Source organism: Protomyctophum bolini, assembly GCF_963924005.1.
Source record: "Protomyctophum bolini genome assembly, chromosome: 5".
In the NCBI taxonomy this organism is placed as follows: Eukaryota; Metazoa; Chordata; class Actinopteri; order Myctophiformes; family Myctophidae; genus Protomyctophum; species Protomyctophum bolini.
This window is the reverse complement of record NC_137866.1, coordinates 41528255-41550184: the sequence shown is the minus strand read 5'-3', so window position 1 is coordinate 41550184 and position 21930 is coordinate 41528255. Positions and strand designations below refer to the sequence as shown.

The 21930-nt window shown below is 42.8% G+C and overlaps 2 protein-coding genes across 4 annotated transcripts in view; both read right to left on the bottom strand.

Moving 5' to 3' along the window:
• LOC308316020 (IQ motif and SEC7 domain-containing protein 1-like) overlaps positions 1-21722 on the bottom strand; it is a 192208-nt gene extending 170486 nt beyond the window's left edge. For 2 of the 3 annotated variants that reach the window (XM_080764344.1, XM_080764343.1), the window contains exon 1: positions 20946-21722. In XM_080764344.1, the coding sequence (XP_080620470.1) occupies positions 20946-21223 (278 nt within the window). In that variant the 5' untranslated portion in view covers positions 21224-21722. The remainder of the gene's footprint in view (positions 1-20945) is intronic. The other variant, XM_080764338.1, reaches the window with a different exon arrangement.
• On the bottom strand, positions 1670-2030 carry LOC308316007 (large ribosomal subunit protein eL34-like; the record flags this gene model as incomplete). Its single annotated transcript, XM_080764328.1, has 1 exon — positions 1670-2030. The coding sequence occupies exon 1, from the start codon at positions 2021-2023 to the stop codon at positions 1670-1672; it is 354 nt and encodes a 117-aa protein (XP_080620454.1). The 5' UTR covers positions 2024-2030.
• Positions 21723-21930: the final 208 nt, after the last annotated feature.

Sequence of the window (21930 nt, the reverse complement as noted above, 5' to 3'; positions counted from 1 at the left end):
TTTGCGACCGTAAGTTGCATTTACTATGAAAACCTGCATACAGTATATGGAGGCGAGGGTTGACTATGGTCAATAGTCATTGCAATAGAGGGTATGTGCGGGACATCATCATCATACCCAGAAGTTATGTGGGAATGCCTACTGAGTGTCACAAAACTACTTCCTTGCCTTCATAGCCCTATTTGATTGCATTAAATGACTTTAAACAACATTAAATTCACTTTGTCACTCGATTTGCCATTCACTTTATGCATGTGCATCTATAGTCAAATCTAGTTTATTCCACCTCAGCTCCATTTCCAAAATCAAACCTGTCCCGTCTCCAACTGGTACAAAATGTCGCGGCCAGACTCCTGACCGGCACCAGGAGGAGAGATCACATAACCCCTGTCCTGGCCTCTCTCCACTGGCTGCTGGTCCGGTACAGAATACATTTCAAAACCCTCCTTTTTGTATACAAAGCCCTAAACGGGCTGGCCCCCTCCTACAACACCGACCTCCTATCCTGTCCCCCCTCCATCAGGACCCCTCAGGTCAGCAGAGAGGGGTCTCTTAAACAACAACAAAAAAGAGGCTTAGGGGCGACCGCTCCTTTGCTGTCACAGCCCCTACACTGTGGAACAACATTCTCCTCCCCCGTTAGGTCTGATCCCTCCGTTGAGTCTTTTAAATCACAACTTAAAACGGTTTTATATTCACAAGCTTTTGAATCCCCCTCTTGAGCCTGCAACTTTCTATTTTATATTAATTTGCTTTAATTGCCTGTTGTTTTATTATTGACTGTCTTATATGTCTGCACTGTATTTTACTGTATTGTATTGGGCAAATGGTATTCACCGTGAATTGGTATTCACCCTTGCTTTGAGTTGTTTAGTGGATTAGATGATTGCACAGTAATTACTGTGGTTTCTCCCAATACACCCATTGTTACAGATCTTAACTCCTTCACTTTCACGTGAAAAGTCATGGAAGGCTCGAGAACCGTTGTCTGACTTCTAGGGATGGGTCTGATTAATCGATAATAGGACCCAAAATCAATTTTTAAATTAATAATCGATAATCGTTTTGTTTTGTTATTGAAAATATTATCTGTTGGAAAGGCAATATTTATTGTCATCCAAACAGGACAAGGCTATAGGCCTACCAAAGTGTGCCTGGGATGTGTCTGTGTAGCTGCATGACTTGAGAGGAGTGTGAGTGACTGAGTGTGAGACAGTAACCTGAGTGTAATCAGTAATCTGAGACAATTTCCGCAATTGAAGCTTTCATTAATTTTGTAGGGTTAAAAAAAATCCCTCCTCCCCCAATCGATTAATCGATAATATTGAATTATACTAATCGATTTTCATTTGACACATTTACACATCCCTACTGATTGATATATTGATATCGTTAGATCAACTCTAACGCAATCTGCGTTAGAGTTGCGCAACCTGTCATAACGCCTTTGAAGTTGGTATTGCATTACACCGGTGGCACGCGAGACACGCTCTGAAAAACAGCCCCCTCCAAATAAACTGTTTTAAAACTGTTTTTAGAGCATTGGCTGTGGACCGTGGATTAGGAGGCCGCAGCAGCCTGCAGTTTGGGGTCTATGGGTGACTGACGCCGCTGGACCATGACTTTTATCCCAGGATGATCCGAAGCTTCTCCGGTAAGAATGATCTTTTTATTGCTTTTTATTGCTCTGTGCCTGTGCCTTGAGCACCTTGACCACAATCTTCTGCTCCTCAATCAAGAAGGCACGCTTGATCCTGTCGCGCACAGAGTTTGCGCACATGGATCCTCCGTAGGCCCTGCTGACGTGCTTCTCGGTCTTGCTCAGCCTCGTCAGGACCTGAGGTCTTACAGCCGGGATTCCAGGCAGTCTTCCTGGGCAGATGCCACATCCTGACTTGGGAGCCTTGCCCGCCTTCTTAGTGTACAGGTACACAATGCGGTTACCAGGCGTGCGGGACACCCTGGTCTTGTTCGATGCTGTGTTGTAGGACAACCTACGACGGTATGTCAGGCGCTTATCCATCTTGAAACTGTTGTCACCGTAACCGGAAGAGCCTTTTTATGCAAGATGATAATGAGCTGACATCATGTTATGACGTCATTTTTTAACTGGTTCATTCTGGAGCTTTGTGTGTCTTAAAACTTTAAATGCAAATATCTCTGAATGAATCCCAGAAACCAAAAGAACCACGTTTGGCTGACTTGCAACACATCCTGGTTGAGGAATGGGATGTCATCCCACAGATGACATTCCATTGGTGACCAGCATGAGGAGGTGCCGAGCTGTTGTGTCTGCGTATGGAGCTGTGTATGGATCTTCCACACGCTACTGAGTTCCCTAACAAATTAATCAAATGTTAAATTGGCCTATGTGTTGTTTTTTCCTTATTACTGCTGGGAGAGTGCAATCATCCATTCCACTAAGCAACTCAAAGCAAGTGTGAATACAATACCTCCACGAAGCTGTACCTCATTGTAAAGGTGACTAATAATCAACGATGAAAACGATAGAAAATACAATACCAATTGGCACCAGATGCCATCTGCAGCTATTTTTGAATAGCCAACGCTAAAATACTTTCCGGTTTTAATTGGTTGTAAGTCAGTAGCAGTAACACAGTGTAGAAATACTCTGTTACAACACATATGCACACTTTTCCCGGGCTGTGTGTGCTCCAGTTCCTGTCGATTTGATCCAATGAAAGCCAATGAAACTGGTCAGATGACCAATGAAATCAACAGGAACTGGAGCACACACAGCCCAGGAAAAGTGTGGATAGAACCTATATTCATGCATTCATTCATGCATCCGTTACATTCCACCACTACACTGCCAGTTGTGGGATTGCCCCGTTCTCAGAGAAAGCCCCTCTGCCTGCCTGCCTCATCCATCCACTGATCATATCTCACCACCTACTCATATCTGACTGTGTCACAGACAGTAGTCAATACGGTATTTGGGGGCGAGCGGAGAAGAGCGGGCCGGAATGGAGCAGAGAGGAGGAACAAGTGGACCTTTAACCCATTCTGACCCGAGATCAGATTCATACGAGGTTTTCACTGGACACACACTGGTCTGATGAACCCATTCTGACCCGAGATCAGATTCTAAAAATGTCAGTCACTCTTCGATTTTTCAAAAATAGCAGACCTACAAGCTCGTAGCGCGCCACTCGGTGGCGCGCTATGAGCTTGTAGATCTGCTATTTTTCAATAGCTAAAGCATAACATGATGCTAACACCAAAACGGGTTCCCGGTCAGAATGGGTTAAGGGGTTGATAAATTGACTCTGTCACTCATCGGTACGCTTGTCAACTTATTGATGGGGACAGATGATACTGTAAGTTACTTCATCTCTGTCTTGGCTCCTCCATGCAGCCCTGTGTGCATGCCAAGTACACTACAAACCAGACTAAGAGACTGAAAGTCCCATTAGTTAAATTAGAGATTATTATTATTAGCGGCAGAATATAATTGTTGATGTCGGGCAGAAACCTCTTATCTCCATATTCTAACATTAGGTTTTCAATGTAATGGGTCCCGGGACCCAGGGGTGGTCTTTTAGATGGGTCCCCCTGGACATAATTATGAGTCCCACTTCAACGACGTTACGACTCATATTTTGTCATTTTTACAAATTGCAGGATTTAACTCCCATTTCATCTCATATGGTTATGGTGTGGTTATATTCATGCAGAAAGAAAAAAACACAATTCTAAATCTGACAATTCCAAAGAGTTATGCAAACAGCAGTGCAAAGTATGCAAACATAAAGTAAATGAAATAGCACCAAAATAAATAAAGTAAAATAAAATAAGTAAATGAAATACTAGTGAGCTAAATAAAGTGTACGGTGCATTTCTACAAGCTCGGAAAAACACTTTTTGGCGTGCGGGGGTCCCCACAGAGGGCTGCATGGGTTAACACACAAAATCTAATTCTGACAGGGATTAATAGTATTGATCATTGATAGCATGAAGGTGCACAGCAATTTTCCTTTTGCCGTTTTCGTGACAGTACAGTACTGCATGGTTTCTCTGGCTTTAAATCCAAAAACACCTGTCCAAACAACAAAAAGCAAGTATACAGAAATTCAATTTCCATGTCATTCCACTGCATTCCTTTACATATTGCTTGGATTTGGAGAATCCATCAGTCTGTCGTAAAGGTCAAAGTAAAGAGCAATCCAATGCATGCAGAGGTAGAGCTGGACCGATATATCAGTCTGGCTGACTAACGGCTATTATTTGACTTTTAAACGTCCGTATTAGTAAATATTCAACCTGATTCCCGAATTCCAAATACAGTTTCAACTAGGGATGCCAGAAAGTGACCATCAGCCATAAATATCAGATACAACTTTTAAGATTTTATATTATGCATGCTTTGATGGTTACAGTTTTATAATCAGTTTTGACGAGTAAACCTTTGTGGAGATCTTCTCAGTTCTCATTGTATGCTAGTTACTGCCATTCAGGATGGAAAATGAAATCCATTTGGATTTGGGGAGAAGTAGTTTCATAAGGGGCTGGTATGAAGTACTTGATATAAACAGAAAACGTTCAGTTCACTCTACAACTGCCTTCATTTCATCTGATTGTCTGTCTGGCAGGCACTTAACAAGCGATCGTTAACTGTGTCTGTTAGAGAGAGGGGCAGAGAAGAGTGCCTTTGCTCAACTTGATTTATACTTATATTCTCCACTCTGATGAAGGTACATGTTCGATATATCATGCAGCCTTACTTATTAGCCTATATTTTGGCTAATAATTCGATTTTCGATTATGAAATAATAATAAGGCGAAGTTCCAGATATTTGGCCATGCCCCATCTCGTCTGGACTGAGAGGGCTTTCAGACTGAATAATGGAGTGAAACGTAATGAGAATTCACGCTGAGTGTCAGGCTAAGGCGTACTTGGACACAGACATCAGGGAAAGGGGGTAGTGAGGCCAACAATGTTAGAGAACCACTAGGTTAGGGACTCTCCAAAATGGGGATTGGCAATGGACCCAACACCCTGGCATGGGTCAGGCTCTAGGACCCAGCACCCTGGCATGGGTCAGGCTCTAGTGCAGACTGCGTAGAGCAGTGGTTCTCAACCAGTGGTCCGGGGACCACCAGTGGCTCTTGAGGGGGTTCCAGGTGGTCCCCAGCTAAATGACGGAAGAGTTGGTAACCAAATGGACCCTACGGATCTTTAACTCTTGAGAGTGTAAAATGAAACCAAATGGACCCTCTAGGGGCCCATTTGGTTTCATTTTACATTCTGAAGTTAAATTATTGTTAAACATTACCTAAGAAGAATGACCTAAGAAGTCTACACAATTAAGAGTAGTATAATTAGGTAGAAGATTGTTATTTTGATCAACATTGCCTGTTATCTCTCCTATGTTACCACATGAATACAGCATGGAATTGTGGACAAAGAAAATCCCGTCCAATATTCCAAGTCTTGGCTTGGGTCTGAGAGGCTAAATCTCATCAAATGGTGAGCTGAAATGCTGAATAAATAATGGGCGTTGATATGAAAAGGGTTGAAAACCACTGGTTGGCTGACAGTGTGGGAATGGAGAGGTAATTATAACGCACAGCTTGAGACATGTACTGTAATGTAACACTATTGATCCTTCTAAATGTTCTATGCATGCTGATGTACAGGTCAGGTAGGCGGTAAAGGAACTGTATGGATATTACTCATACGTATATTACACATTGTGTGATGGGGAGGGATGGAGAAGGTAACCAGTTAGTACAGTATGTACAGTACAGTACAGTACAATGTACATAAAAACAAATCACCATATCCCTTTTGGGACTGATTAACTAAATGTTGTATGTAAGTCAAGTCAATAATCTAGTTTATTTACAGTATTAATAGAAATCAGCTCTATGATAAAAAGAGGTTACAGTTACACACTTGTAAGACAATGGCTCTCAACCTCTCAAGTGAAAATAGCCTGGCGTTGCAAGGCGTTGTGAGCTTGTAGATCGGCTATTTTCACATTTTTTGCATAAAGAATATGGCATTTTTGTTGTAGTAATATAATTTAGTTGATTACTTTTGATGCAGTAATGGAGTTTTTTCTTTTCTTCAACATTTTTTAAGGTATTAAAAAGGTCTTCAAAGTCCTTAACCCATTTTGGGTGGGAACCCTTTTTGGTGGTAGCATTATGCTATGCTTTAGCTATTGAAAAATAGCAGATCTACAAGCTCATAGCGCGCCACTCGGTGGCGCGCTATGAGCTTGTAGATCTGCTATTTTTGAAAAATCGACTGACATAGAAACATAGCTTTTTCAGAAAACTGTCAGGATGTAGAAGACATTTTTAGAATCTGATCTCAGGTCAGAATAGGTTCAATTGTCACTTCACTGTTATCTGGGAGTGCTCATGGGGGCACCGACCCACAGGTTGAGGAACAACTGTAAAGGGAGAGGACGTCCTGTCCAGAGTGGCCCATTGAAGGAGTTAGTAGACACTCTCTTATCTTGCAGACATTACTTCAGCTTTTTTTCTTGTTCTCGTTATCTCTGAGCACACGTCCTTCCGGCCAAATCAACTGTAAGTGCCGATTCATACTCCTATTTTAGAGCCGAATAAAAGTCGGTTCGGCTCTGTGACGTCATTTGAGGTTCGGGGGGGCGGGTACCGTCCTAAAGCCATCTCTTCGGTGCTACAGAAAATGTCTGACGAGCCGAAAACATTTCGGCACTACAGCGCCGAAACAGCGGTAAAATAGGAGTATGAATCGGCCCCAAGTTGGTTTTGGCAATAAAAGTTTGAATATTATGTGAATATTCTCTATTTGTGTGTGCTTCTGTGCTAGATTAATTTGTTTTGTCGAGAAAGCAACACCGGAGTATCAATTAAGCTTTACGTTACAACAAACCTAATCACTTGATTGATTGGAATTTACAAGGAAACATCTGTGAATAAACTGGCATACAAAAAGATAGAAGTCTCTGTATTACCCAAACGCAAAGGTCGTCAGGCTCGGGAATCGACCCTGCGACAGTCAGGCATTAGAGCTCATCTGTGGCACCGTACGCACCTTAACCACAAGGCCATCGGCACACCTGGCTTCATATTTTTAAGGCAAAAATACATATATACACATTTCACAGCCGCTGCTACAACTTTATAGGGCAGTGGTTCCCAAACTGGAGGCCCCGAAATAATTGTGGGGCGTCCCCAGCCCGATTTACATTTACAGTGTGACACAAAAGCATCAAAAGTAGCAGATCTACAAGATCTGGCCATAAATCAATGACATTTTGTCCAAACATCACTGACCTAAGTGGATATGATTAATTAAACTGATAAATCATGTCCCCCCCCCCCAAAAAAAGTATTTTGTAATCAATATAATTGTTTGCTGCACAATACCTAGGAGGAGGAACAAGAACTGAAGAAAATTATTAATTTGTCACTGCTACTCACACGGGTACCGTAAGCCATAGAATGCCAGAGTGGAAAGGTTCGCAAGACTGTACACACCACAGCCACACACCAACAATGATACTACTAGAACATATGAGAAATAAATTAAAAACAGGGGGAAGGGAGCAAGCCGTGTGTAGCAGTCTGCTACACGCTTGCTCCGTCTTTCAAAAAGACAATTCTCAGGCAGGATGCAACATTGGTTAGTTCTAGAAATGCTTTGGTTTCCATTATGGGAATACGAGCTGCTTGTTTTGTGTTAGTATGCCTACATGCGTCACTATAATGACGGGGATGATGTCTAATAGCCACAGAAATGCAAGACGACAGCTCATCAAATTGAACCACATTTTTATACGGTATGCCAGGGGAAGAAAAGCCCTGATCTTTGCTTAAAACATGGGAGACCACCGAGCCTGTAAACCACTTCAACAGTGTAGTAGTACCCCGCAGGAAACAGAGAAAACCAAGGCAGCTTTAAGTCACGTTTCTAAACGTCTGGTCCGGGGACCACCAGGGCTCCAAAGGCATGCAACTCTTAAGAGTGTATACTGTAAATGGAACCAAATTGATCCCTAAGGGTCCATTTGGTTCCATTTTGTACACTCTTAGAGTTACAGTTAGGGTAAGTGATTTTCTTTGTTTAAAATAAATAAATAGCTCTAAATTCTGATAGTACTCATTGCATTAGAGTGTTGGTTCAGTCGGGATACCAATTTTATCGAATCAGGAAAGAGAATTCATATGCAGATTAAACAAGTGAAATTGGAAGTGATGACACTTATGAGCAGACAAAATTCAAACTGGAAACTACCTGAAAAGGTATTTTCTGTTTATTAAAGAGGTGGAGATATAGGGGGGGACCACTGTAATAATATTAATAATAACAGATGGTGAGGGGAAGAGGAGGAAGAGGATGTACAATAGGAGGACTTCATCAGCCTTTGGCGGCTACCCAGAAGACGAGTCCTACAACTACACCAACCACAGCCAGTACTATCACCAATATGCAGATCTTCGTATGGGAACTTTGCCGGTAGCTTGCAGCCTGGGCCAGTTGCTTATTAGCGGATTTCTCCATAGTTTCAGCAGTCTCCACATTAGCTTCTATACTGTCAATAACGTCTCCCTGATCGTGGACGATCATGGCCAGGTCTTTGAAGATGTCGCCGACATCCCCGATGTCACACTCCAGTTGTCTAAAAGCTTCCAAGGAGCAAAACTCTCTCTCCTGGATCAGCATCAGGTCCTCTTCTGTGATGGACCTGATGATAATGATTACTATCAGATTATAGATATTAACCATCTGACAAAACTCTTTTTGTTTTTTTAAACCAAAAAATATCACTTACCCTACCTTTAAATAAGCACTGATGATTTTACAGTGTATATTGGGGTCCCAGAAGGCGGTCCGTGGCCTTAATGTATAACTGGGGGTCCTTGAAATGCCAGAATGTTGAGAATCACTAGTGCTTTTAAGTGAAGTCGAGGTGTCGTGTCTGTCTCTCTGATGATGATACAGAATGTTGAACCATGTCCTTCCCCTTCTCTGCACTTCCTGTCCAACGTCCTTCTTCCTGTCTGCCAGCTGCCCTGTCTAAACACATCACAAACCCCACACTTTAACCCATTTTGGGCGGGAACCCCTTTTGGTGTTTTAGCTATTGAAAAATAGCAGATCTACAAGCTCATAGCGCGCCACCGAGTTTGTAGGTCTGCTATTTTTGAAAAATCATGAAAATATTTATTTCAGAAAACTGGAGGAAGATTTTTTTTTTTATTTGAGGTCAGGCCTAAATGGGTTAAAAAACTATTCTGGGGTCGTTTAAACGTCTACCTGGGCACCAGACAGTATTATTTTTAAGCTTGCTTTGATTTAGGGCTGGGTTAATTAACCGGAAATATATCTAAATTGATTTAGATCCCATAACCAAATTAACCCATTAAAACCGGTAAAGCATCCATGTCATTTTATGTTTGCGTTGGCTATTAAAAAACAGCAGGCTATACAAGCTTGCAACGCGGCATGAAGTGACGAACGATCTTGTACATCAGCTATTTATTTTTATTTTTATAAAAAAATCGTGAAAGTGTTTGAAAATGTTGGAATAATTTACCGATTTAGAAGGAATTCGTAGTGTCTTAATGGTTAATCTTGCTCATGTAGGGTAATCGGATAGAGAAGCAGGTATTATTTTCCCCCAAATATACTTTTATTATACTTGGTTGTATACAGTGGTGGCATATAAAAAGAGAAAATCTGATTTGAAGCCAGCCCTAGTTTAAAAATAATTTGCAGATCATTTTCATGCACCCCACAGTTTAGTTTTTAAAAGTTGTTTATCATATTCATATGATCAAACACCCCCCCTACTGCATAAGCACATTCAACTTCAAACTCCTTAGAGCCATTGAAAACAGAATGTCCCTGCTTCTGGTGACTGACAGGCTATATTGTCCTTCAAATTAATGTGAAGAGACCTTCATTTTCTATTCATTTTTATTTTTTACTTTTATGTATGTATTTGATGTAAAAAATATTTTGAAATGAAATGAATGAATTATGGAATAACGAAGGTCTCTCTAATTAGGACAATATCAGTGTTTTCAATACAGTAAGTCTAACGTAGACTTTGAATTTGAATGGACTTTTACAGGAGAGGGGGGTGTGTTTGGTCAAATGGGGTGGTGAACTGCACATACACAAAGGAGTAGATATGAAAATGACTGGGGGTCACGGTGGCACAGTCGGTACTAGGTAGTGCTGTTGCCTCACAGCTAGAAGGTCCTGGGTTCAATTCCCGCTGGGCACGCTGGGGACGTGTTCCCTCCTCTGCATCATCAGTGCCCATACCCGAGGCGGGGTTTGTGAAAGGGCCTTTCTGTGTGGAGTTTGCATGTTCTCCCCGTGTCCCCAGTAATCTTGGACTCTAAACTATCTCCCCCTGGCTGGCCAGCACATGGAGGTTACCAGTTCGATCCTCAACTCAGGTGTATCAAAATGTCCTTGAGCAAGACACTGAACCCCAATGTTTTGTGCCAGGAAACCCCAGGCTGCCAGAAAATTTATAATAATAAATAAATAAAAGTAAATAATATCAGCTCTCTATTTTTGAGAACCACTGTTCTAAATCCTAAGAGTTTTCTGAAAAATGTAGCTACATATATAGCTCAAACCTAAAATGACACGGAAGCTTTCCCGGTTGTAATGGTTAAAAAGGAATGGAGCCAGTCCGACACGGACCGTATAGGAAGTTGTCTGACATGTTGCCGATGATAAGAGGCGTGCGACCGACCACAGGTTCCTCGTGTGTTTAGCCGTTGACTCAGCCTCTATCTGGCCATGCAGCCAACATCCACACAGAACACGTTCACACTTGGCAGAAGAGACGGCAGTGGCAGCCGTTCAGAAAGCTCTCTGCTGCAGGTACCACAGTACAAATTGCCTTCGATTCAGCTGCTGCGTCAGCTCGGTTCCCACACAGCTGAGAGGCGGGTAACTACCGAGGAAATTAAAAACAAGAGGGCGAGCACTCTTTAGCCTCGCTGCCCCACGCTGCTTTTGTTGCCATTGAACGTTGACTAAGTACTACGGCCGGGCGATGTGACTTCAAATCAATATCCTGGTTCTTTCAAACTTTTGCCTTGATTACGATTGTTGAACAATTATTATAAATAGTGAAAATATTAGCTATTTTCACAATATGCCACCATTGTTCAACAAAGTATAATACAGGGTTAAGTGGTTAACCAGACCTAGATTTAGTAAATTATTTAAAATATATACATACTGTATATCTAAAAAGCACCTGCTGGTTTCGATATTTTTGGTTATTGCCGTTAAAAGTACGTCAGTAAAATCAACAACAGACTGGACGTTTTAGCTACCTCTTATACGAGAAAGGAAGAGAAACAGATACTAGATTCCACTAGCAGAAGTGTACTGTACCTTCACTTCACTTTTCATACAACAGTTACAGTAAATTGGGTGGAGGTGGAGTGTATATTGTTTGTGTTTGTATTAGCAAAAAATCGCACCTGTGTGAACTGAGTGGTGCAACTCCTCTCTCTCTCTCTCTCTCTCTCATTAGCAGGCAACAGTGCAGCACTATATCTCTCTCTGTTTCTGGCACAACAGCGCCCCTACTGGTACTAATAGTCATATACTGGTGCTCATAACGTCACATAGATGGGTGAACACAGACACACGGACATTGCTGTTCCTTGGAGTGGTTGCACCACTCAAAAATAAACTGTTGACTGATGTGGCTCTCAAACTTTTTCATGTCAAGGACCCCCAAATTAATTAATGTATTTTGTCTCAGGTCTCCCTATCTGAAAATATTTTGTGCCAGGGGTTAAAAATGGATTCTAAAAATATTCCAAATGTTTCACATTATTGATTGATTATGATAAGATGTTTTGAAAATAGAAAATCTATTTTAGCTCACAACAGATCTGCTATTTTCAAATAGACAGCGTATATTGGGTTCAAGTCGTTACAATTATGTTGACGCTATATCTAATTTTGCTCCTTAGAGGGCCCCGAGGGACCCCTGGGTGTCGAGCTTCACAGACTGAACAGTGTGGTATTAAGTGCTGCTTCCAATTCTATTAGAGGTGCACAATATATTGTTTCGGCATCAACATCACAATGTACGCATGTGCAGTGCAACAATGACTCTGAAAGGGATAGCTAAGGCAAATTGGATCAGTCAGAACACTTAGAAAAATGAGAAATAGCACGGCTCGCATTAGTCACACCTAATCTGGAGGGGGGGGGGGGGACTGTGTACAGTCCACGTGAGAGTAAATAATGATTTAATGACTTCTTGGTAAAGGTAACTGGTCATTCTGCTTTCATACAAGTGTCATGTTTCATTTGTTTAAGTTCCTTCTCTCTTATCTTGTGTGTGCACTCGCTGTGCACATACTGTAGTGGCAGACAGAGCATTCTGTTCTGCTGAGCCAAGGTCAAGAATCAAGATTATAATTATTTCACGAATAACAACATGGTTCTAGTATATGCTGGTGAAAGTCGTTTGTAATGAAAATATACTGGCAGCCTGTTTATAAACGAAATTGTGTACAGTATGGAGAGACACTGAGACAAGCTTTTTTGAGGTGTATAGATGTAGGGTTGTAACTATCATTTATATAGTCTTACCCATTAGTCTAATTGGTATTAATCATAATCGAGATGTTCGATAAGCTTTCATTTTATATCACACATACACACATGTCGGCCAATCTCAGCCCAAATTGATTATATTATTTAAATCACCTACAAATTCTTCTTTTTTCATAATCGATGCAGCCATATAGATAAACGTGCTCTCCAATGCATGCAACCATTAGGCTCAAACCTGCCCCGAGAGTGATTTGTGTATTCATCTTTATCGATTCACGTCACCAGGGTCCATGACATTAACCGTGGGGGGGATTACCAGGACAAAAGGAGGCAGAATGCATAATAATAATAATAAAGGCTCAGCTTTCACATCCACTTGAATCCATTCCTTGCAGACGGGTCCATCTGAGGCAGATTACCATCTTAAGCTCAATGGTCTTTGAAATAGTTGCCTGGAATTATGTCGCACATATCCCCCACTACGCCATTACAAAACAGTGTTAACAAAATGTCACAGGGAATTAATATCACGAGGAGCCTTCATTTTCTGAAATCTACTGAAGTAGCAAAAACATTTAGTGTAAAGAGACAAAAGGAGGGTCAGGCCCTAGTATAGAGCCTTGGGGGACACCGGTCAGTGTGTCAGTAGTACAGTATAAAGTGTTTGTTGTTATTAAACCACTTGAACCCCAGTATCCATATTCTGGGGGGAATATTAGCCAAAAATAACAGATCTACAAGCTCATAACCCGTCACACTGCGTTGTACAGTAAGCCTGTAGATCGTCTATTTTTGATGAAGAGATGTGTTATTTCTGGTCCGTTTCTCTGAGCCGTAGTGTGAGCCGGTCTAGAACCATGGCCTATTAGCCTACTGCCCAACTTGTATCTGGTTATATCCGGTTGGGTGGGTGTCACAATGTTGTTATTGTTCACCCAACAACATGGATGCCGAATTTAGTACCCTAGTCTCACCCTCTCGCTTGGAATGCACATTCACATTTACACTTCTACAGTAATCTTTCACTTTAAAGATGAGCTAACTTGCATGCACAGCATCACAGGTTTATGGATAGGCCCTAAAATTACAACACTTCTGGCAGAGGGAATAGTTTTGGAGGAGTCCAGGAAGCTCTCGTTTCCACCCGCCGGATGATGCAAAGTTATATCTGCTCAAAACTAGATCAGAAAACTGTAATCGCACTCTTAAGTAGCACTGTCGACACGCACGCACGCATGCAATCACGCACACACGCACGCACGCATTCATCCACAGTTTTCCACACACGCACCTTGCTGTGGCCTTCAACAGTTACCAGTATCAGATGGAGTAAAGAATGCTCATTAAAGCCATCATTAGTCGTTCTCACGGGGCAACTGCTGCCTTTCTTCAAAGGGCATCAGCCAAACTTAACACCGCCATCACAAGGCTGACGGCGGGACCCGCAGGGTCAGCGGAGCTTGACGTGCGTCAGGACCACAGCTGTGTGCATATGCGCGGGGCGGAGACGGCTGCAATGTTTGCAGAAGTACACTTCATAAAAATTATGAAGGCGGGCGGGTCGTTTGGTAAATCTGTGCGCAAGTTGCAAATTGTCTTCGGCCACTGCCTGAGATTTATCGTGGGTTCTGAATGCAAATCATGTCCCCGTGTGTAGACATTAATCTAGGCCGGGGGATTTCATTAAGGGATTTCTTTTCCTCTTCTCTCGCCTCTGCTGGAGAGAGAGAGAGAGAGAGAGGGATTTGGTGCGGTCATAAATTTCTCTGGGCACACTGATTGTTCAGCAGATCGGCGGGTGAAAGAGGGGATGCCGCCAGCCAGCCACAGGAAACAGATTTCTCCATCATGCTATTATTTCCTGCTGCGGGTTCCAAAAACACATGCTAAGGCCGTTACTGCAGGCCGGCCGCCACTATTTATGGAGCTGTCAATCTCCTGGCTGCGGGCTCCGTCCATCCCACAGACTTAAGAGAGGGTTTTGCTAAGCAGAAAATTACAGTCGGGGAAGCCAACGGACGCTGCAAGAAAACATTTTGTTTTTTTGGAGAGACTATCTACTGTATCTATGTAAAATGTACATAATCGTTGCTGTCGGGCACTACTTGATCATACTACAGCCGCAGCGTCACACAAAAGCATAAAAAGTAGCGGATTATGCAAGCTCGAAACGCGGCGCGAAACGCTTGCACTTGTTGAGCTTGTAGATCTGCTACTTTTGACATCCTGACAATCCTGAAGAGTAACAGTGAGGTTTCCACCAGACACTGACAGAGATCATAATTAAATAACTTAGATAATAATGTAGAGACTGTCACATATACAGTAGGGATGCTGCGATCCGATATTCAGATCGGATATCGGCCCGATATCAGTCAAAAACGTGGATCGGAGCGAAAATCCATTCCAGGAGTCCGCTCCAGCACTTCCATCCAGCAGATCCAGCATGTAGCAGCATGTAGAGGACGCGTGATCAGTGTTTGCTATAGTCGCAGGCAGATAGCCAGCAGGCAGCACGCAGCAGCAATACACAGCATAGAGAGACTTAAATATGTGCTATATCAGATCGGTATCGAATCGGTATTGATGCTGCCATATCGGTATCTGATCGGAAGCGAAAGATCTAGATCACAGCATCCCTGTCACACTCTAATAATTCCTAAAGCTGAGCAATATATCAAAATTATATTAATTTCAGACTGTGATTTCGTATGATCGTGATATGATACACTGTCACTGACAAGTGCTGTCTTTGCCAAATTTACCATTTAAATAATATTCGAGGATATTCAGAAAATAGTGAAAATGGACAATCTACTGTACAAGCTCACAATGTACCACATCATTAGGACATCCCCGACATCTCAATTTGAATGACTGTTTGCTCAAGAAAGACGCCTAACTATTTCTTCATCCATAAAACAGAGCGGCACAGTGTGATGTATTAGCCTCAGTCAACATCAAACCACATTATGAAACTGAAGCCAGATCAGCATAATTCCCTTCCAGTTTTACAGGATTTAATCAGATTTCCTGGAGATAGGAGTGGAACAAAGGCCTCCAAACTGCAGCACAATAAGACATAATAACAGATTAGGGCAGATTGTCGGATCAGTGTTTCCAACAGGACTAAACACCCTCATTCTGTAGCATTCATTTTCCATCAACAATGTGAACTTGCAGAGAGAAAAACACAAGCCGGCAGCTGAGCACGGCACACACACTTCATGAAACTCTCTGAACACTATTCCATTAACGGTTACTATGAAACTCTCTGAACACTATTCCATTAACGATTACAGAGAAAGGTAGAGTTCATTATATGGCCCACTCCTCGCTAAATGGATGATGATGGCCCTCTCTAAACCATATCATTCATTTGGGCCCGTTGTTCAAACCGTGTGAACGTGGCGAACTGGTTCTGAACCAACGACTGGAGTCTTTGTTTTGACTTATATGAGCTCCATTACACCGTTAATGGAAGCAGTACTGGGGTTCACTGTGATTTGTTACGTTGCCCATCCATATTTTATTAGCCACAACAACACTTTTCCATGTTTGTTTATACTCACTACTGGGCTTCATACTGAATTTAGATATATGCTTGACAAGTTCACTCTGGGACCCCAGTCTCAGTTTATCCCTAACTAACACTAGCAATAACTCACCTGAAAGAAAACTATAAAACTACAAAACTATAATTTTCCATTTCCCATGGCTTGTTGTGACCGCAACAATGAACACCCAGTGGCCCTGGGTACTGTGCGTAGTACAGTAAATGCTGCATCTAATTACTTTGATGCAGGGCTGTACAGTAAAGTCAAGTACATTTCTCCTAATAATTTGTTCAGCTGTGGATCTAACTTTAGATAGCGTTTCACTAACCTACATATTCACAAGCTTAAACCAGACGTGTGCAGAAAATTAAGAGACTTTAGTATCCCTCCACTTCAGTCGCCACATCAGCATTGCAAACATTTTTTACAATCAGTTGGCTATATGGGCCCCTAGGACAGGACCTGAATGATAAATCTGGGTTGGGTGATGCATCCTCTTAGATAAGGAAGAAAAATGCTTGCAAATCAAGTCTCATGCAACAACAATATAAAGACCCTGGCTGAATAGTGAATAGCATGCCCCCTTTCTTATTAAAAAATAGACACATTTTCATTGAGAATTGAGACAGTTACTGTAGTGTTTAGGTGGAAATTCACTGTGAATTACCGGTACACATAATTCAAATCCAGGTAGTAGGGAAGTCAGTTAATAACTTCCTACTGTACCATGTAAATAAGAAACACTTTGGTCTCATGCGTTTGTATAAATTGCATTATCTTTCACTTAACTCCAAAGTAGGCTTGAAAGGATATAGTCACAGCAATGCATGCACGTACACGCATACACACACGCACACACACATTAGTGGGCTCTGCTCTCACTGTGGAAACTGCACAGAGTCAGCACAAACACTTTGAGACTAGAGAGCTGACAAGGCACACCGTTCAGGAGATACAATGACAAGGAGCTGATTCTCTGTCTGATTTTATTCCTTTGTCTTTGAGTGCTACATACATACTGAACACTTTCTCTTCAGTGGAACATTGAACAATGGAAGCAGATGGCAGTGTGTTTACTAAAAGGAGACCTGTAGGAGCTCAGAATATTTGATATATAACCAGATGTTAACCATATGCTTAATGTCCATTCACAACGATAGTAGGGCTGGCCTGGGCGATGGACAAAACATCAAAATACTTATTTTTTTTTACCAAATACGTAGATATCAAAATCGAATTGCGAAGATTCAACAAGCTCACGCACCTGTGAGCTTGTAGAGAGTTATTTTATCTTTGCATTTTCACTGTTTGTTTTGGTAGGCAGAGATGTTTTTGGGCTACCAAAACAACCAGTGACAAGTGACAACACCAAAATACAATACTGTGAGAGGGCAATATGTTTCTGCAGGTAAACACCACCTCACTACTCAGTGGCTGATGAAGGATGCTATAGATATAGAGGGGAAAAATTGGTAAAAAAAAAAAGAAAAAGGGTTTTTTGTTATGTAAACCCTGGGCAAAGTTAGATACTAACTGTGCCTTCATATTACGATATTAAAAATCAGGTCTTATATCACGATATTGATGTAATATTGAAATATTGCCCAGGCCTGTTCATTCTGCTGACCAGATCCTGTAAGTGGGGGCAGGGGGGTGATCTAATTGGAAGGGTTTATAGATCCAACATGTACAGGGTTGATTTCCAATAGCAGTACCTTGTGACAATGCTGCCCGTGGGAATGTGCTGCTGCATGCGGAACGCACAGAGAAAGCCGTTGACTTGGGGGAGAAAAGAAACTACACGTATATTATTTGTTGTGATGCCGCCTGTCTCTCTGTTGGTTGTTGGCTGCACTTTGAGAGAGATACTGTAGCAGGACAGACATCCACTTTGCACTTTGTAGACAACCTGGAGGAGATAACAGGGCTGCAGGAAACCGTTTGCCCATCACGGAGAATTAGATTTCTATACGTATCGTCTCTGCAAAGTGCCTGGCTCAGACCATCTCCAAAGGCATAAGGCGGAAGCCACAGGACATTACAAATACAGCTTCAGAGTGAAAGGTCTCGGATATAATTTAACCACTTAAACCTTCTATTCTTAGAATAATGGACTTGATTTCCGCCTGTAATTGTTCCCCCCCAGAATATGAATGTTGGGGTTAACAACAAAGAACAAACACTATGGCCGGAGTCCCACAAGGCTCTATACTATGACCTCTCCTTTTGCCCACAATGCGTCAGGTTGTGAGCTTGTCGATCTTCTATTTTCAGCAAGCGTTTCCCTCAGAATAGCGATGTTTTAGGAACAATCCAAGGCAATGTCACTTTCAATAAGTGATGAATGCAAATGAGGGAACACTTCTGTTCTGTTACCTGCACTTTAAACTAAAGAGACCGAGAGAGGGTAATGACCGAGAGAGGGTAATGACCGAAATGATGTTTGAGTTCAAACAGAAACTGATCTGTAAAACAAAACAGCAGAAATAAACCCATTCAGAGTGCTTGTGAAGAAGACACCTGTGGCAAATGATGGACGTGGACGTGCACCGCATTCTTCCACGCACTCTTTTTGAACACCTCGAGGCTTGAACTCGTCTCACTCTGGATCACAAGTAGTCCCGGTGTGAGTTTCAAGTGTTAAATCTCATTTTCCCCTGTGTCAAGATTTCCCTTGCACCGGCGCCCACAAAACAGCGTTGGTATTATTGCATTTCAAAATGGTCACCTCCCCCCCATACTAGCGCACTCACATGATATTTAAAATTCTGTGCCTGCCATAAAATCCACTTTACATTAATAAACCACTGTCATATTTGATCAAGTTCACACAGCTCCAGTAACACTCTCTCGCCAAGCGAGGTTGAGAAATGATGTAAAGAGTAAAGACCGTCTCTGATGGGAGATCATCCTGATATTATGTTAGGAGATGAAAACACAGGCCATCATTCAGAATCATTCCACTGTCAGTGGCTGTCCGCCCATTCCCGAGGTGAGGATTTACACAGGAAGCGTGCTAAAGGTCAGCACGAGACTGTAATCTCAGGGTCCACGGTTTATCCAACAGCAAAGACAAACTACTGTCCATGAGTCATCAGCTGGAATGATTTGCTGCCACCCGGCTTAGCACTGTAACACCCACCCACACACCCTGGCTGGTATATTACACACAGGTCACATGCGGTCAGGGGAGACCACACACACACACACACAGTCTCACTCACACACACACACACACGACGACATTTTCATGAATGCCATGTTTTCCATTTGTAACCATAACCCATGCCCTGACCCTACAGTCAGTACAGTGTCGTCATCATGTACCGAAAATATCTGATCTAGCGCAACTTGTTGTGAGCTGTGAGTATATCAGGCTCATAACTCTAACCCCAACCCCTAAAGCTAACCTCTAAATGCCAAATCCTAACCCCAACCTGAATCTCTCTCTATAAAAAAAAGAAGAAAGGGGCGCCCGCTGGCCAAGTGGTCCAGGTGCATGCCACATATAGGCTTTGGCCTGACAGTGCATGCGTTGCGTGTTCGAGTCCCGTTCATGACGACCTTTGCTCCATGTCTCTCCCCTTCTCTTTCTCCCTCTTTCCTGTCTATCTTCACTTGATACTATCAATAAAGGCAGAAACGCCAAAAACTAATCTTTAAAAAAGGTACGGGCACACACACACACAAAATCAAAGGTTAAGCCTCTGTTGAGGTATGAGTGAGATAGTGCTAAAGGAGAGTGGATTGGAAACCCAGCATCAGGGCCCAGAGGGTACGGTATCCGGCTATAATGTGGGTGGGACTATCGTAGCCTTGCTGTGACCCCTGATATGATGCTCAATTTGCCCTGTCCCGTCTGGGGCTAAGCCAGTTGCCTGCAGATAGGACCAGCAATAAAAGGCATTACATTTTGAAACGTACGGAAGAAATGGCATAATTGATCTGTCCGGACTCCACTCCCCAAGATTTATGTGCCAACCGGGCATAACAAACCCCACAAGTCTTCTGGCTGCTGAGGCCAGCATTGGCATGACTATTGACTCCTCAAACCTTCAGTCTGTACAAGTTTAACAACAGCTGCACACTAAAAGACTAAAGAGGACCTGACAATCGCTCCCTCCCAGCTCTCTGGGAACTAATGAAAAACAGAGTTTGTGATGATGACAATGCAGAAAAATCACTGTGATCACAGACATTCTCCACCTCATTACATGTTGGTACAGCCTGGCTATTGGGGTGTGGAAATGAATTGTCTGTAGTCTGTGCTGTAGCCTGTAGCCTTGCATACTTTAATAAACTACAAACAAACAACTGGACAGGGCTCAAATGAAAGATATAAATAATATACATTTTTAAATAATGTACTCGAAAACGTATTAATAAGCAACTGTGGTCACCATTTGCATGCATTTGTGCCAGTGTGTGACTGCACTGAAAACAGGTGCTCAAGTAAAATTCACAGCAGTGGTTTCCACTTCCAAAAATCTGGTTTTAAAAGCGTTCAGCCAGGGCTGGCTGTTTAATAAAAACACTGACAATTCAATGTGCAGAGAAGAGAGCAGCCAGTCGAGGAATAGATCAGCATGAAAGCCAAAGGCATAGGAGGAATAACATCGAAAACTACATTATAGAACATAGACTGTTTTAGGTACAAATGCATGTGGTGATGAACTTTCTATAGCTATACGTACAGTAGCACACTGATTTGGTAGGCTTACTTAACTAGGCTATAATATCCAGTTACATTTCCACCCCAATAAGTTGAGACAAACATGTGAGGGCAAATAATACAGAGGCTGTTCATTTCTTACTTTTCTTGGTTGACATTCTCCCTGATCGCGCCCAGCGGCGTGGCCGCGGGCTTGGGGCTGCTGTTGCCCTGCTGCAGCAGCCTGCATGTGGCCAGGTGCCGCTGGTACTGCTCCTTCAGGCAGCCGTTCTCCGAGCACAGCGAGGACACTTGCTGCTCCAGCTCCTCGATCCGGCACCTCTGGCGCTCCAGTAACTCCTGCTGCGTCTCGATGATGTTGTTGAGCTCCTTCAGGTACTCCGCGGCCCTGCTCGGGTTCTCCGTCGGGCTTTCCATCATCTCCTCCTCCCCGGGACTGAGCTCCTCTCCCCGGCGGCGGAAACCATGCACCACCACCACCAGACCAGGGTTGCTGGAGCTTTTTTTCCCCCTGGTTCTTCTCGTTTTAGATGGCAGAACACAGAAGGTGTGTATTCCTCCTCCTAAACCAACCCAAGCCCCGGAATTGATCGCCTATACGCGTCAAACGCGTGACAATCAATTCATAACGGTATGCCGTTTGCGCCTCGCCATTGTTGGGTCAAGAAGATCGGTGAAGTATTCCCCGACCTCCCGGTGTTGTGTTGGTGTCCAACAGAACAGTAGTTCCCCCGAGTCCCGACACACACACACACACACTGACACACACATACACAGCGCACAACTAAACCGCTCCAATTCAGACGGTTACTCTCTGAACTGCATGATAAATGTCATCCTGCTCGCGGCCGGAGTGCCAGTCAACACGTCCTGGAATGTGTGTGTATGATGTGTTATGAAGTGCATTATGTCCACCGCAGCTCTCTGCTCTCTCTCCATGCGGCTCCCATGACTTTTTGGTAAACAGACAGCTGGAGCTGGCTGTCAAGTGGGCGGGGCTTTCAAGTTTTATGAATCTGCAGGGCGCATTGCCTGGTGGCAACACACGTGCATGATGATAATAATAATAATGATGATTATAGAATTTAATCTTGGGCTTGAGCTGCGCTGCCTGCGCACACAGTATT